The sequence below is a fragment of the Phacochoerus africanus genome, chromosome 9, assembly GCF_016906955.1.
Source record: "Phacochoerus africanus isolate WHEZ1 chromosome 9, ROS_Pafr_v1, whole genome shotgun sequence".
Classification (NCBI taxonomy): Eukaryota; Metazoa; Chordata; class Mammalia; order Artiodactyla; family Suidae; genus Phacochoerus; species Phacochoerus africanus.
This window is the reverse complement of record NC_062552.1, coordinates 115835094-115853029: the sequence shown is the minus strand read 5'-3', so window position 1 is coordinate 115853029 and position 17936 is coordinate 115835094. Positions and strand designations below refer to the sequence as shown.

The following is a 17936-nucleotide window of genomic DNA, read 5'->3' as shown; positions in this document are numbered from 1 at the left end:
GATTTACGTGTTCCCCCCGCCCGGCCCCTCCCCACACACTATGTGAGGTGGTGGCTGTATTAAGTAACTAATTATGGTAAGCATTTCACAGAGTTTAAGTACGCAGACCTCCATGAAGCTGTGAAGGGGACAGAATGTGGACTCTCAGGCCCCTCCTCAGACCTGCTAAGTCAGCATTGGCATTTTAACGCAATTCCCAGTTATAGTTTGGAAGCACTGGCCAGGTGTTGGCTTAAGGGAAACCGCTAAGGCTGAGACTTCAGGCAAGTGGTTGCCTGCTTCTCAGCTCTGACTTACTCACTGGTAGAGATGGCAGTTAGATCACATGGTCTTTCTGACCTCACTCTTTACGCTAAATTTTCCCCGGTGCAGAGCTTGCAAACAAGAGGCCTACAGGCAGAAATTGGCCTGATAACGTACTGCGTATCTGCCTGGGCCTTTTCTCTTGGCAGCAGCTGACTTGACAGCTCTTGAAATTGAGCACACCTTCTCAGTTTCTCCACTGAGCTGTCCAACTCAGTGTGACCGGGCCTATCCAAGTGGCCTTTATATGCATGTGGAAACCTGCCTGAGGCATGGGGGAGGGGAGCAAGAGTTCTGTGAAAACATCTGCGAACTGAAATCTTTCTTAGAACTATTAAAGTTACCTCTCTATAAATCCCTAACGATATTTGTAGCTTGTTACGCAGCCTTCATAATAGATTCTGTAGATGTCCTAGAATCCTGATCAGCCAACCATTATGAAATTGCTTGAAATTTTCATGATTTCATGTTAACTCTTGTCTTTGTTTCCGTAGGTGTTCGAACCCTTGAAATACCACTGTTGAAAGTAATTGTGGGAAACCCAAATTTGTTGGAAGTTAAAGCTAAAGGCTATTTTGATGATACTGATAGTTATCTAATGGAAATTTCTGCAGCTAGCAAAACTTTACGACAAGTAAGGCTTTCTTTAATTTAAAAAAATCTTGGCATTCCTGGCATGGCCTAGCGGAAACAAATCCAACTAGGAACGTTGAGGTTGTGGCTTCAATCCCTGGCCTCGCTCAGTGGGTTAAGGATCCAGCATTGCTGTGAGCTGTGGTGTAGGTCACAGACGCGGCGCGGATCTGATGTTGCCATGGCTGTGGTGTAGGCCAGCAGCTATAGATTCAATTGGGCCCCTCCCCTGGGAACCTCCATATGCCATTGATGTGGCTCTAAAAAGCAAAAAAAAAAGAAAAGAAAAAAAAATGTCTGTTGGAATTCCCATCGTGGCTCAGCAGGAGTGAACCCAACTAGTATCCATGAGGTTGTAGCTTCAATCCCTGGCCTCACTCAGTGGGTTAAGGATCTGGCGTTGCTGTGAGCTGCAGTGTAGGTCACAGACTTGGCTCAGATCTGGCGTTGCTGTGGCTATGGTATAAGCCAGCAGCGTCAGTTCTGATTTGGCCCCTAGCCTGGGAATTTCCTTATGCCACAGGTGCAGCCCTAAAAACACCAAAAAAAAAAAAACCAAAACCAAAACAAAACAAAACAAAAAAACTATTGATTATAGGAAATTGAGAATACAGTTAAGAAAAAGAAGGAAAAAAATACGTATAATCTTATCTATCAAGGATGACTAAGCACTGTTAATATTTTGGGCATTATAAAAAGGCTGTATGTGATAGAGGTTTAAAGAGTGAGCTCTGGGGAGTTGCCTGGTGGTCTAGTGGTTAGGACTCAGTGCTTTCACCATTGCAGCCTGGGTTCCTTCACTGGTCTGGTTCAAGTAGGTTTATTGTAAATAAATTGCCACCAAAAAACATATCTTTGTGAAATACAGTAATTGCTAAATGAATAACTTCTCAAAAGGTATACCAATGGAAATTATTTTATTCTTATTACCCAAGCAAATGTCCAGGTGCTCATCAGTGAATGAGGGAAGCCTTGCCAATCTAAGTTGGATTTACATCCAACTACATTCAATATCGGTGTTTATTTAATAAGTTTTTCTTGATCCTTGCTCCTTTCCAGATGTCACTCACAGTCAATTAGATTGGAATGTATTTCCTCCTGGAAAAGAATTTGTCTTCTGTTAAGATTTAGTCTCAAACTGATTGTTGTGGTCAAACTTATGTGACTCTTATTTCTATTTTATATTATCATTCTTTTTCTATTTTTTTTTCATTTTCTGTATTCTTTAGTTGCTACAGTATTAGTATGCTAATACAAACTAATATTATTAGTTAATATATTCATTTGCTAACACAAACGGATACAGCCTTAGCAAAATTCCATGGACCGAGTGGCTTAAACAATAGAAATTTATTTTCTCACAGCTCTAGAGGCTGGAAGTCCAAGATCAATGTGTTGGCAGGGTTGGCTTCTTCTAAGGCCTCTCTCCTTGGTGTGCAGATGGCTCTCTCCTCCCTGTGTCCTCACCAGTTCTTCCCTCTGTGTGTGTCTGTGTTCAAATTTCCTCTTGTTATATGATGCCCATCTTAATGGCCTAGGGCCAACGCTAATAATCTCAACTCAATTACCTCTTTAAAGACCTTATCTCCCAAGACAATCACCTTCTGAGATACTGGGGCAGGACTTCAACATATGAATTTGGAGTAGACACAATTCAGCCAGTAGCAGTTACTTTAAATAATCTGCATTTACTTGGATTTTTCCAGGGTTCAACTTCACTGGCATTTATTGTCTGGGGAGCGTCGACTGAGTGCTTTGTTACAACAATCGTGCCAACCTTGAAAAGCAGCTGTAGTTATCTCAAGTCTATGCATCACATCCCTAGTGAATTTATTTCATTGGAAGACTGGAACAGTGGAGTTCATGTGGACAGTCAGGGTTTTAATATGATCAAAGTTTTGCCAGTAAGAAACCTAAGCACATTGTTTGAAGGGTACCGGTGATATATTATTTTGTGTGATTGACTGGTCACTTTCTTACCATTTTTTTGCTGAAATGCTCAAAACATTCTAGTTATGTTTCAATCCTCATGTTGATACTGGAAAGATGATACCGGAATCTGGGTTCTTCTTCACGGTAGCCAAAGAATAACTTCGTGAACACACAGGCAGCAAGCAAGCAAAGTCTTTATTAAAGAAAAGCAAATAGCTCCCAGGACAGCTGGGAGTGGGGAGAAGAAGAGCCCCCTTTCTCTATTATTCTTTAGGAGTTTTTATTCCTTAAAGATGTGGGGGTACCAACGTGGGGTCCAGAAAGGTGTGGTTTTCTCCCATTGGCCTTGTTCAATTACCTATATCAGTCCTTGTCCAATAGGGCTTTTAGGGTTGGGAATGTCCAACAGGTTTATGGTTTTTTTTTGGCCTTTTCTTTCCTTAGATTAAGTCACCATTCTTCTCATTCCTTTTCATCAGTTGAGGAGTGGGCTGGAGATTCACATTTCCCTAGAGTAAACAAAGCCTGCGGGGAATGCGCATTTCCTATAACAAAACAAGGCCTGTGGAGGTGTTAGTCCCTGGAGCCCTTGCAAAGGTTAATCAATATCCATATCAAAGAATGTATGGGAGCCCATGCTCCTACACTAACTACCTGAGTTAGTATTCTGTCTGAGTGTCATTTTTGAAGATGTGATACTGTTTATTTCTAAAATGTGAAAACCTCCCAAAATAATTTTTTTCTTGGTAACTTGGTCTCATCATTATTAATATCAACATTTTATGCTATATATATATACACACACACACACACATATATATATATATTTTTGTTAACATTACTTATAACTTTCTTTGTGACAAGAAACAAATAACCAAACTCGATGAATTATTTATTAAGTATGTCACTAAGGCTCTCTATAAGGTGTTTAAACCTTATTCCACTGACTTTATGATGGCTATTTTAGGTGCTAATATGCTTTTCACCTATTTACAAGGTCCAAGTGATATTACCTTGGGTTGAGAGAGTGCTGAGGGAAGAGAACTTTACTTAAATGTCAGAAGCTAAAAGTGAAATATTTGTTGTGAGGGTTTTTCTGGAAAAAAATCAAGATTTTTAAATTAAAAACTTTAGTAAATAGTAATGAATTTTACACTATCTTTGTTTAATCATTTTCAGGTAAACTACAGGCCTCCCTCTAATATGGGAATTGCTATTCCACTCACAGATAATTTTTATCATGCAGATCCTAGCCAACCTATACCAAGAAATCTATTTCACAAGTCAAAGGTAAATATTTTTTCCTGCAAATAAGCTAGTATTTATTTGAATTCGAGAAATCATTCAGTAAAATTATAGATGTAAAGTCCGAGCTGCAGGGATTAAATGAGAAGATGCATTTAGCATAATCCACCCTGATACAGCATCACTTGTTCTTGTTGTTGTTATTGTTGTTACTCCTACTGCTACTCCTCTTCTTCCTCCTGTGACTTTATCTCTTTCTTCTCTTACTGCTATTCCTGAATATGGTCTTGGGACCAAGAAATCGAAATGGACTCCTTCTCCTTAACCTCTCCCTGACTCCCATTTGGATTTCAAAGGGCATAGAAAGGGTGAAAGCTTTTTTTGTTTTGTTTTGTTTTGTTTTTTAATGAGAAAGGCCTCTGACCCATCTCACATCTCCATCCCTGGGGAAGGAATGATGTTCAAAAGGAAAGAAGAGTGTTTGCAGTAACATGGCCTCATTTGAACTCCTGCTGAGGATCTGCCTAGGAAAAAACCCAACCCCAGCCGCACTCGCCTCTCTGGGGTTGGGGTGAACCAGGTAGAGAGAATAGAGAGAAACCAGTAGGTTCAGAAGAAAAGTACATCATGGGGTGGCTTCTCAAGGAAACCCTATAGATACCTGGGAAATCCAGACAAATGCACCTACCTGCATATACCTATGGACAAGCCGGCATTGCAGTCAACTCATGGACATATACGTGCACACAAAGACAGAAAATGGTTGGGTTTTTTTTGCTCAAAACCCTTCATCATCTTCCCGTCTCATTCAGAGGAAAAGCCAAATTTTTACAATGGTTTATAAGGTCCTCTGTGGTTTAGCCTTGACTTTACATCTGACCCGATCTCCCCAGGTCAGTCTGCTCTGGCCACCTTGGCCTCCTTGCTGTTCTTCAAATATACAAGACATAGTTCCACCTCAGGGCTTTTGAGGTTTCAAAAAGTTCCTTTCTAGAATCCACTTCTGCCAGATGTTGCATGGTGCAGTCCATCACTTTCTTTCGGGTTTTGCTTAAATGTCACCGCGGCAGTAAGTCCTTTCTCGCCCACTCTATTTAGGATTGCAACCCCACCTCCACTGATACCCACTCCGACCCCCTTCCCTGCCTTATTTTGCTTCATTGCACTTATTACAGTTGTACATATTTTACCCGTTTATTTATTATATTTCATAAGAAGGTAAGCTGCATAATGTAGGGTTATTGGGGTTTTTTAATCTATTTTATTCCCTACTACATCTTTAGTACCCAGAAAAGTGCCAGATATAAGGAGTGCTTAAAAATTGTTGAACAGGAGTTCCCGTCATGGTGCAGTGGAAACAAATCCGACTAGGAACCGTGAGGTTGTACATTCCATCCCTGGCCTTGCTCAGTGGGTTAAGGATCCAGCATTGCCATGAGCTGTGGTGTAGGTCACAGACACTGCTCGGATCTGGCGTTGCTGTGGCTGTGGCATAGGCCAGAGGCTGCAGCTCCAAATAGACCCCTAGCTTGGGAACCTCCATATGCCACGAGTGTGGCCCTAAAAAGACAAAAAAAAAATTGTTGAACAAACAAATAATACATATTTAAACCCGTATGATTACGCACATACACACGCCCACACACAGCACGAGGTTGACTTGTTATTGAATCTTGCATTTTGGAGTATGAAGCTCTGCTCCAGGCAATTTGCAACTCAAATATTGAGTTCTTCTTCAATTCCAATTTCTCCCAAAGATAAACTCTGATATTTTACTTGAAGCCAGCCTCCTCTCTTAAAATATGAGTTTAACATATTTACATGGAAATCTTTAGGTTTTTTTTTTTTTTCTCTTTCTTCTTCTTCTGGGTTTTCTTGGGAGTTAAATAGGAAATGAATCTAATTTACACCGAAGTAAATAACAGGTGATGGGGGGCACCTGTTATACATTCAACAGACGTTACTTTCAGCATTTCCAGAGTTATCGGACACCGCACAGATATTCTTTGAGGATGCAACAGTGAATAAGGCGAAAGTGACATCTTTGTGGATCTTTAATGGGAGAGAACAGGCTGACAAAACTCATACAAATTAAATAGCATCGTCTAGTGAGGCAGACAACTCAAAATTTATGTAACTCTACCTCTGATCCCCTCAAAATATAAAAGCTGGGGGGAAAGTGCATCTTACCCAACACTACGACTTCTTGTTACACTGACATGGTCCCCTTACTGGACAATTATGTATGAACATCATTCCAGATGCATAGTTTGCAGTTAGAGTCTCCCAGGATGAGCAGACAACTGTAAAATGTCAAACATTTGACGAAAACTTCCTCCATAAAAAAAAAAAGAAGCATTAATCTCAACAACTAAAAAACTGATGCCTCTGAAAACGGTATCATAAGCACGAGCAGATTTTAGAATAAGTGTAGTAATTATTTCCGAACAATTCAAGGAACTAGTGCAACCATGAAAAAAAATTGGAGACCAACATCAGACACACACAGAGAAATGTCAGAAATTAAAAGTGTAAACCGTGAAACAGAGAGCTCAGTAGAGTGACTAGAACAGCTGAGTGAACCCAACTAAAGAGCAAATTGGTGTGTTCTGAAATTAGGCAGTGGTGATGATGGAACACAATGGTGAATGTACTGAGACCCCCACTGCATTGTACAGTGGAAAATGGTTAAAATGGCAATTTTTATCTCAATAAAAAGAAAAAAAGAAGCAATGAGGAAGAGAGTGACGATCTTTAAAAAAGCAGAAGGAAGAATAATGCTTTTGGAAATAGAGCTGATTATCAAAATCCAAAGCTAGCTCTTTGAAAAAAAAGGAATAAACCAATCTCTAGTAAGAGTGATCAAGTGAAAATGAACGACAAACAGACGGGGGTCCCGATGGGCTGCATTCAGAGTGACAGGCTTTCTGGATCCCGAGTATGTTAATCTGCCTTGAGGTAAAGGGACAAGCAGCTGAGTGAAATTTGGGTTGATTATCAAACTAGAAGACAAAATTCAGAAATGTCATACTTTATTCTTAATGGATTTTTCCCCTTTTAACTTTTTGGGGATTTTATTCATTCAGGGAACAAATATTTATCATGCGTTGACTCAGTTTGCAGAAGTCTTGCCACACACACACAAAAGCATGTTAACCCATTTTAATTCTATTTGCAGAAATCTGGTAAATTCAAACAGTGTGCTAATGCATCTACTCGAGAGGAGTGTAATTGCACAAATAATCAGAAGTTTTCATATGCTGTTGGGTTCTCAGATTGCAGAGAAAAGGTAAGATAATTTTTAATTTCTTGAAGACAGAGTACTTTCATATTAATAAGATTTTGAAATGTGCATTTTGGTTAAACATGAAAGCTAAGACATAGAATTAATGTCTTATTTAATGACATAGATCTTTTTAGTTCTGAATTTAAATGCCCCAAGACACTTTAATGAAGTCCATCTGTTAAACAGAATAATACCTGCACAGACCTGATCATGTCACAGGTTCTTATGAAGGTATACACACACACATATGCATTGCCTATATGAAAACAATTGTCAAATGCTCCACTAGATGATGGTGAATGTTGATTGAGGAGTTCCTGTTGTGGCTCAGTGGGTTCAAAACCTGACATAGTGTTGGTGAGGATGTGGGTTCGATCCCTGGCCTCGCTCAGTGGGTTAAGGATCCCGTGTTGCCACAAGTTACAGCTCAGGGCACAGATGCAACTTGGATCCAGTGTTGCTATGGCTGTGGCATAGCCAGGCAGCTACAGCTCCAATTCGACCCCTGGCCCAGGAACTTGCATATGCCGCAGGTGCGGCCGTAAAAAGAAAAAAAAAAAAGTCTTAAGTATCCAATGTGGTATCAGGTTCTGGAAATATAGAACTTGAAGCTCAAGGTAGTAGCGGCAAAATAGAAGACAGTAAAATATGTTGATTAAGAGAGTGGGTTCTGGCATTGTTTGCAATGAGAGGTGAGCAGTCCCCTTGACAAGGATGGAAGAGGCCCTTGGGCCTGACAGCACGCACAGGGTTAAGACTTTGCCAACTAGTCGTGGCATTGAACCATTGTTTTTGATAGAAAGACAAGTATCATATGATATCATTTATATGTGGAATCTAATAGAAAATGATGAAAAAAAAAACCCCACTTATTTACAAAACAAACAGACTCAGATTTTTAAATCCAATTTATGGTTACCAAAGGGGAAAACTTGCAGGGAGGGAAAATTAGGAGTTTGGGATTAAGATATATACAGTACTATATCTAAAATAGATAACTAACAAGGACCTCCTGTATAGCACAGGGAAATCTACCCGGTGTTCTATAATAACCTCTATGGGAAAAGAATCTGAGAAAGAATGGATATATGTATAACCGATTTACTTTCTGTACACCTGAAACTAACACGACATTGAAAGTCAACTGTACTCCAATAACAATTTTTTAAAACACTATAATAAGACAATGTGTAAATCTAGAAAATTTTGCTATACTTGCTTAAAGGGTAAAAAACCCTTTAAGACAGTGTTTTCCATTGCTAAAGAAAAATCTACTTTCTTGTTCTCACTTAGAAAATCATTTGAGGACAATACATAATTATAATAAATGCCTGCATTTAAAAAAATAAAAATAAGAGAGACGTTCCTGTTGTGGCTCAGTGGTAATGAACCCGGATAGAATCCATGAGTACACAGGTTCGATCCCTGGCCTCGCTTGGTGGCTTAAAGATCCAGTGTTGCTGTGGCTGAGGCATAGACTGGCAGCTACAGCTCCAATTCAACCCGTAGCCTGGGAACTTCCACATGCTATGGGTGTGACCCTAAAGAGACTAAATAAGTAAATAAATAAATAGAGTGGGTTCTGTGTCAAATGCTTCCTGTTAGTCTCAAAGCATTCAGAGGCATACGGTGATAATGTTTGTGTGCATTTGGTATAATTTTCGAGCAGATCTAATTAAAAGTACAGTAGGAACATCTGTAATTTTATATATAGATACAATTGCTTGACATAATATTGGACACAGGGTCAGCATTCAATACATTATGAGAGTTGCTCTGCCATTCTTTACAACCCCACCCTTGCTGAATTCCAATATTTCTTGGGCATTTACTATCCATCATGTACTGCTCTGAGGCTTCTCCATGACTTGTGTCATTTCATTTAAGGCCCAGAGAAGCCTGGTAATTTTCCAAAGAGCACATCATTAATATGTGCTGGAGCTAGATTTGAACTCCAGAACCTAAGTTTAAGGAGTGTGGCTGAAATATCATGACTGGCAGGGAGAATGGTGAAAGGGATTTGGGCAGGGTCCCTCTCATGCAGTACCTTAGGGGAGATGGGTTAATCAAAAAAGTTTGAATGCTATCATAGCAAATTCCTGTGGGAAAAAAAGGCCAGTAAAATGTATGAGTTTTGTTTCCACAACGTTGGCATATTACTTTTGCAGTTCACATTGATTCTGCTGTTAAGACAGATTTTTTCTTTTTTTCATGCACTGAGAAGGCAGGAAACCCTAAGAAACACATTTCATTTAGAATAGCCAAATCCTTGGGATTACATCTATTTATTCTTTACCAGGAAAAGACATTCATGTACTGAAGTCTCCAAATTTACATTCATTTTTGTAATTTGCATTTTAGGTTCCCCGTTTTAAGTTTCCAGTTACACAATATCCAATTTCTTTGAAAATTTACAATGAAGATGGATATATCCCAGTGGAAACACCATACCTGGTTACTGTGGCTGAAGTAAATAACAGGGAAAACTGGAAACTAAGTAGGGTTTGCTTTCTTCTGCAATTATGATAGCTTATAAGTACTCTTGTTATGACCTAGATAAGTGGGTTACAAAACCTGTTTACACAAAAAATATCCAGGAGTTCTTTGGAAAAGAAGCTGAATTGGTTGTCCTATTGCTGTTCACTCCACTTCTGTTGTCTCACACTTATTTTATCATCACTTCCATTGACCTGGACTCAGGAGGTTAGCAGCATAATGTGGCTGATTGAATTTGAGCTGCACATTGGTCTGGTGTCTCCTTCCATTGCTTCTGCAATGTTATAGAGGAGGATATAAGAGGTGTTGTCAAGTTATCTCTAGGATCTTCCTTCTAATACCAGAAAAGTTTCTTAACTATTTTATGATAAAGTAATTGAAAGATGCAGAACTAAAAAATGGTCTGCACAATTCAATTTTACCTCACATTTACAATCTCTTGTTGTACATTTGTGTTTGTTCATGAATGCATACCTTTAAGAAGATCGATAGGTAGATAGATCAATAGATCCATAGGTCAATAGAATGAAAGGAAATTTCCAAGTGTTACCAAACAGCTAGATATTTGGTATTCAGTGAGTCTTACTCTGACCAACATAGGCATTTTTTTTTGAAATGAAAAATCCAACAAAGAAAATTAGTAAATATTTTGCTTTACATAACATTCCCATTTTCTGTGGTGTGCTAGAGGCTGTTGTTTTTGAGCATCAATTTTTAAATACTCAAGCATTTCGAGTACTGGTTGTTAAAACAATGGTTGCTTGAAATTAGCCATGGTGAAGATATTCACACTCTGTGTGGAGAAAAGGGAACCCTCCTACACAGCTATTGGGAATGTAAATTGGCACAGTCACTATGGAAAATAGTACAGAGGTTCCTTAAAAATTTTTAAATGGAGTTGCCATCTGATCCAGCAATCCCACTACTGGGCACATATCCAGAGAAAACTATTAATTTAAAAAATACATGCACCTCAATGTTCATAGGAGCACTCTTTACAATAGTCAAGACTTGGAAGCAAGCTAACTGTACACCAACAAATGAATGGCTAAAGAAGATGTTGTATATACACAAATGGAATACTACTCAGCCATAAAAAAAGAAATAATGCCATTTGTAGTATCAGGGATCGACCTAAAGATTATTGCACTAAGTGAAGTAAGAAAAAGACAAATATGATGTCATTTATGTGTGGAATCTAAAGTATGACATAAGGAGTTCCCATTGTAGCTTAGTGGAAAATGAACCCAACTAGTATCCATGAGAATGCAGGTTTGGTCCCTGGTCTCTCTCAGTGAGTTAGGGATCCAATGTTGCCTTAAGCCATGGTGTGGGTCGCAGATACATCTTGGATCCCATGTTGCTGTGGCTGTGGTGTAGGTCAGCAGCTGCGGCTCTGATTCGACCCCTAGCCTGGGAACCTCCATATGCCACAGGTGCAGCCCTAAAAATTAATTAATTTAATTAAAATAAAATATGACACAAATGAACTTATTCACAAAACAGAAATGGACTCACAGAAAACAAAATTATAGTTGTCCAAGGGAAAAAAGGGGTGAGGGAGGAATAAATTAGGAGTTTGGAATTAACAGATACAAACTACTACATATAAAATACGTAAACAACAAGGTCCTACTGTATAGCAACAGGGAACTATATTCAATATCCTATTATAAACCATAATGGAAAGGAATATGAGAAAGACTATATATGCGTGTGTGTGTGTGTATATATACACACACACATATATACATGTACACACACATTCTCTCTATATAGAGAGAAAGAGAGAGAGAGAGAGTGTGTGTGTGTGTGTGTGTGTGTCCAAATTACTTGGCTGTACAACAGAAACACAACATTGTAAATCAGCTGTACTTCAATTTTTAAATTTTTTTAAAAAGGATATTCACACCCTGAAAATTGGCAAATGCTACGACATTCAGAGCTTTTTTTTCCCTTTAGATCCCATGTACCATCACACCACTGCAATTCCTAACCTTCACGCTACATACCTGGTTTGAGAAAGAATTATAAAAAAGGCAGGAGTCACTGATTACTTCTTTTGGAAAAGATTTAAGGGATCTTATTGGGGAATTTCTCTTCTACTTTACTGGAAATAATTTACAAATCACTAACGTGGTCCCGAAATTATCTCATCGCCAAAGACTTAAAGCATATGCAGGTCAGGATTAGTCATGAGCCTGTGCCGGGAAAGAAAAGTCAGCCTGACTTAAGGTGGTCAGAGGTCTCGTCCTTCTTGACGATGCCCCTAAGAAGATGGCAGGCCTAATTTCCCCTAAATATATTTTCCACAGAGTCAAGGAGAACTAAAAGTATGGAATAACTTAGCCATGTTATGGAGTGGAATCTTTCATTGTACCTTAATGTATGTAAGAAACTTACATACAATATACAGAATAAGAAAATAGCATACATGTGCCTAAAATATACTTTGTGTAATTTTAGAACAATCTGTGCCAGAAAATGTGAAAAAACTGAAAGACTACTTAGGACTGATTCTTCATGCTCCAGTGTATAATCCTTTAGGCCTCAACTTAAGTGTAAAAGTAAGTTGACCGCATTTTTCTTTTTCCTGCTTTGAGTTTAGATAAAGCCTGTATATCTGGTTTGAGTTTTAAAGTACAAATATCCATGCATGGTGTAAATAGCATCTTTGAAATATTTAGAGTTTATTTTTTCTCCATTTCCCTTGATGCTATTATTTCTAAAGATATCTGAACGTTGAACTTCACAGTAACTTATCATTTTTTTGAGCTGAAAGGCAGCACTAATAGATCATCAAGGTGAAACAGGAAAGGTGTTTCCAAAGTTAGAGGAGAAGTGGACCCAGTGTTCACCTGGATATGCACGGATGCACATCTTCTGGTTCCAGCTGCCCATAAAGAACATATCAAGTTGAGATGATCTAGGTAATTGTTGTGAAAGCCAATAAAAGTTAGGGGTCACAGCAAAACCATGACTGTGTGGATTAGCCCAAAGTACTCATCAAGGCCATGTTGGGTTGTGTGTTTCTGTTTCTTCATTCAAAAAAATATATGTCAGCTATGGAATTCCTGTGTTTCAAACTCTCATCCTTCTCCCTCCAGCTTTACTTTGATACATGAAGTATATGCCCAAGGACCTTAGGAAGGAGATTGAAATTTTTCTATGCCGCATCTTCGGAAAAGTGGCCCCAGTGAATATTTTTACTCAAAGGAATTTACGTGTCAATGTTGCTAATGCCTGGTGTGTTTTTTCTGCAGGGCTCTGAGCTCTTTCACTTCAGAGTGTCTGTCGTTCCAGGGGTCACGTTTTGTAACTTAGTTGAAGAATTTCAGGTATAGTGAAGGGACAGATATCCAGTGGTATCTAGTGGGGTGATGGCTGGGGAAATAATACAGCAGGCATCCATCCGAGAGACACTGAAGAGAAACAATGGCAGGATGTGTAATGGACAAGGCCTGAAGATGGAGGATCCTGGAGAAGGGTGATGGCATTTTCAGCAATGATGAAGTTATTGATAGGGTGCAGGGCGAATCGATGTTGAGAAAAATTTAATAAGTGCCTGTATTTGTTTGTGTTCCCTCGCCACCTTCCATATCTAGCTTGGTTTTCTGATCCCACCCCCCATGGCCCCACAGAGACCTATGCCTGTAACATTTTAGTTCCTCATATTATCTTCCATTTGCATTGTAACAGTAGAGTCTTAAATATGCCAAAAGCTTTCACGATCCAAAAGATTTGGAAACCAAACTCAGTCTCCCGAAATCACCCTAGGACGTGCAGTGACTCATTTTTGCGTATTCATATAATGATATCTGCTGCCTCTAGGGGATTTGATTAAATTGATTAACGGCTGACTCATTGTCAAATACTGAGACTACATTATCAAAAACAAAATCTCGCACTCTCTCTTTTTCCTTTTTCTATCCTGGCCCTGCCTCAGTAATGGATCTGCACAACTGCAGTTGTGGGCGGCCATGGCAGCAGAGTAGTCACCTAAGACCCTGAGAGAAAACCCATCCCACTAGATAGAGGATCTAGGGAAAGAAGCACCTGTCATGTGAGGAGCCTGAGAAAAAATTCCTCATTATTTTTCCTCTCTTTTTTTTCTTACCTCTTTGTCCTAAGGTCGTCCCCCATTTCATGGAATAGCACAATAGTTCAGGGGGCTAAAATGCTAATGAATCCCAGGCTTCTTCCCAGAGGACTAGGAAAAAGGGCCCCTGGGGTAGAGAATGTGGGAGAAATCCCTAAAAGAAGAGCACTGGAGAAGGAGATTCCTAATTCTGAATATGCTCTAGGACAAGTACATGTAGAACTGAGCAGAACCCACCCAAAGAAGCTTAGCAAAAGCTTCAAAATAAAACTGCCATATAAATACCACGTAAGTCAGAATAACCCATGAGTGGCAAAGGACCCAGGAAGACACAATAGAAGAGCTGAGACTTTTTTTTGAAAATAGAACTGACATTGGCACCATTGCCCAGAGAAAGTAAAGCCTAATTTTGTGATCTGAGCTCAACCAGTGTGACTGACTGCCAACAAAAAATACAACATTTTCCCAGAAAATTGTTAGCAAGACCCAGAGTCTCACAGCATAATATCTTAAATGTTCAGGATACAATCCAAAATTATTCAACATACCAAGAATTAAGTAAATATAAGCAATTCTGAAGAGAAAAGACAATGAACAAAAGACAGCAAATGGAATTATCAGACTTATATTTTAAACCAGCTCTTAGAAGTCTGCTCTAGATAAAGGCAAACACTTTTGGAATGAATGGTAAGGGAAAAGAAGGAAGTCTCCATAGAAAAATAGAAACTATAAAAAAAAGTTGGAAATTTTAGAACTGAAAATACAAATGCTTAAAATTTTTAAATCGCTGGGTGGACTCAATAGCGAAATGGATATTGCAGAGAAAAGAATCCTTGAATTTGAAAATACACTACATATAAATGAAAAACAATTTGAAAAACGATTCCCATCGTGGTTCAGTGGAAACGAATCTGACATAGTATCCATGAGGACACAGGTTCAACCACTGACCCCGGTCAGTGGGTTAAGGATCTGGCATTGCCATGAGTGTAGTGCAGGTAGCAGACGAGGTTCGGATCCCGCGTTGCTTGTGACTGTGGCATGGGCCAGTGGATGTGGATTTGCTCTTTCTTGACGACATTGAACAAGGAAGCTTGCAGTCCCAGGAGCTACAGTCAGTCCCAACATAAGGACTGTTGGGAGTATGGAAGGATTTATTCAACACTGAGGAAGCAGAGCAGAGAGAGAGAAAAATCGGATTATGATTGTCATGGATGGTTTCCACCAGCTCTTCCTAATTTTAGCAGAGAAAAGAAAATCCATATTTGAAAGTACATGTGGCACACAATTTTCTCTCTTATTGGCCACAAACAGACTAGATCTTTCTTAAAAATTTTCCAACTTGCTTTGACAGGCCACCTTTAAAAGAAAGATTTTTGTTACGTTGTAGCACCATACTGAAAACAACAAGCAGTATATCACCTTCAGAAGGTACTATTTTCCCATCAAAACCCTAATAATTCCCATAGCATTGGGCACATAGTCTGGGCCTCCAAGTACAACAGGACATAGTTAAACCAGCTGGTCCATTGCCTTGAGGATAATTATCTTCCCAGATTGGCAAAAGCACAGTTTCTCACTGCTTGCCATTCCACTGGGCCAGACCCACCTTTTAAATTCTGTTGCTTACAATATCCTATTTCTGGTACCAGCTCTTTACAGTCAAGATTCTTCTAGTTGCAGATAAAGCAATCGCTTGCTCTCTTCTCTCTCTCTCTCTCTCTCTCTCTCTCTCACTCTCTCTCGCTCTCTCTCTCAAGTGTTTTATAGACAGACTGGTGTTTTCCAAAGATTCATCTGTGTTATTATGTCGACATGATTGACTTCATGAAAAGGAAGCTATTACAGGAGCTTATTTATATAAAGTGAGGTGATAAAACTCACAATAACCATATTGAAAGTGGAATAGAAGGAATGACTCAGAGAAATTGTAAGGGACATGATAGTTTAAGGGACTGTTTCCTCAAGAACAGACACATCCTTGGGCCACTGGCAGGGTGATGATACTTCTAACTTGAGTTATACCCTAAGGCAGCTTATCGACCCTCGATCTTATTCTGGCATGTCTCCACATTCCCGTTGTCCTATTTCCATTCATCTCTGCTTTCTCCTACCTTAAAGGATTGCCTTGCTCCCTGCTTCACAGGGAAACCATAAGCTCAAACCATCTTACTCTCCGTGTGCCCCCACTGCTGCTGTGAACATAAGTGGTACCCATCCTTGCCTCTAGTCTCAGAGAGAAAAATGACTCTGTGCCTCTCTATGAACAATCCTGTCTCTTCTCTAGGAACTTGCTGTTATTAACTATCCATTCAGGCAGAGGAAACATTTTGAATATGCAGAAATTTCCCAGTGTCAGGCCTTGATCAGAGGATTTTCTAAAGAGATGCTAGTTTGTAAGAGCGTGGGCTTATTCCCTCTACCTTGAATGTACCTTCTTCCCTTCTCTTATTCTTCAAGATCAGCTCAGGATGCACGTTCCCTGATTCCCCTAAGCAGCTAGGCACTTCCGAACCACATCCCCACAGTACATGGCCCATCCCTCTGTAACCCAACACAGAAGATTTGCCCATCATGTGAGTGGTCTATCTGCCCACCTCTGCCATTAAAGACACAAGATAAAGGCAGAGGGTAAGAAATAGAATTCTTATTCCCTATGTATCACGTGCACATTGTTACCTGTCGGATTGTCAGGAGACTATTTCTAAGCTCTGTGGATGCTAAATATCTCGGTCTGGACAGAATTTTACTAAAAGAGTAATAGCGTCTCCACCACTGTGGGAATCACATTAAGTTTGGCCTTTTGAATTGCTGGGTTCAGAAAGCTCAAAGAATTTGCTTTTTCTGTTGCAGATTTATGTCGATGAAGCACCTCTGCCATTTCCTGGACACACACTTATTGCTGTTGCAGCAGCTGTCGTGCTGGGGGGATTAATTTTTATAGCATTTATGTTCCAAATACATAACAGCCACCCATACCAACAACTGTCTAAAACAGACAGTGTGAACTTAGGTGTCAGTGCCACCTAGCTGGTCAGAGATGAAAAGCTGAATAGTGAACAAATGATTGCCATCATTTTCTCTTTATTTCCTAGTTTCCTTAGACAATTCCTAGAAAACTGTATTTCACTGTTAATGTAAAAACTAGATAAAATACCATTGAATTGTTCTTATTTTTGAAGTATACATAGACCATTTCTTATGTCAACACTTACGTAGAGGATTTTCCGTGAGGTTTTCAGAAAAATACAAAATGATCACCATCTCTGCGTGGAATGGGTTTTCTGTATTTTTCAGCTTTTATTGACTGCAGCCCCTGCTGAGCTTTGCACTTCTCAGCGTGGAATATGAGCCAAATGCTGTCCGGCCGGGGCAATTAAGTACTAAAGGAGGCACAACTCCACGAGTGCTTTCAGAGCCTCGTGGGAATTAAAGATGAAGCTACCTGGGGTTCTTGAGACAACTTTGAAACCAGAGGGTAGCACTTAAAGAGAAGAAAATGTGACCGCACCACAGGGTTGGAAGAACGTGGGGTCTGGGCGAGGTATTGGTGTACAAACCTACCTGCAACCTGCAGAATTCCATAGGAGGCACCTCTGTGTGCTCTCAGAGCACCTGTTCCCAAGTAATCAGCAGGTGGCAGGAGATCAGACAGTTACCCTGTGCTGGAAAAGCTCAGGAGGAGCTGCAGGCTGCTCTCACAGCACAGGGAGAAGCTAGGGTCCAGTCCAGAAGAGCTGGGTTCTGAGAGCTGTAATCCATGGCCATTCCTGTGTATCATGGAAGTTCTTTTGAGGGGAGAGTGGGCAAGGTAAATCCAATGATCACACACAGGAGCCAAACATCCAAAATTTTCTATTTCCTAAATGTGTGACCTGAGCATGTTACTTAACTTCTTTTTGCCTGAGGGTTTTCACCAGTAAGCTAGGAATACTCTTTTTT

General features: G+C 39.7%; 1 protein-coding gene and 1 non-coding gene across 2 annotated transcripts in view; both read left to right on the top strand.

The window, feature by feature from the left end:
* The window catches only part of CATSPERB (cation channel sperm associated auxiliary subunit beta), a 91903-nt gene extending 74874 nt beyond the window's left edge, over positions 1 to 17029 (top strand). Inside the window, exons 19-26 of the mRNA XM_047796398.1 lie at positions 798 to 937; positions 2643 to 2840; positions 4048 to 4158; positions 7292 to 7402; positions 9761 to 9896; positions 12362 to 12462; positions 13159 to 13233; positions 16848 to 17029. Coding sequence (XP_047652354.1) covers positions 798 to 937; positions 2643 to 2840; positions 4048 to 4158; positions 7292 to 7402; positions 9761 to 9896; positions 12362 to 12462; positions 13159 to 13233; positions 16848 to 17024 — 1049 coding nt within the window. The 3' untranslated portion in view covers positions 17025 to 17029. The remainder of the gene's footprint in view (positions 1 to 797; positions 938 to 2642; positions 2841 to 4047; positions 4159 to 7291; positions 7403 to 9760; positions 9897 to 12361; positions 12463 to 13158; positions 13234 to 16847) is intronic.
* Positions 8073 to 8194, top strand: LOC125137057 (U6atac minor spliceosomal RNA). Its single transcript, XR_007137363.1, has one exon. It is a non-coding gene; the product is annotated as a U6atac minor spliceosomal RNA (small nuclear RNA).
* Positions 17030 to 17936: the final 907 nt, after the last annotated feature.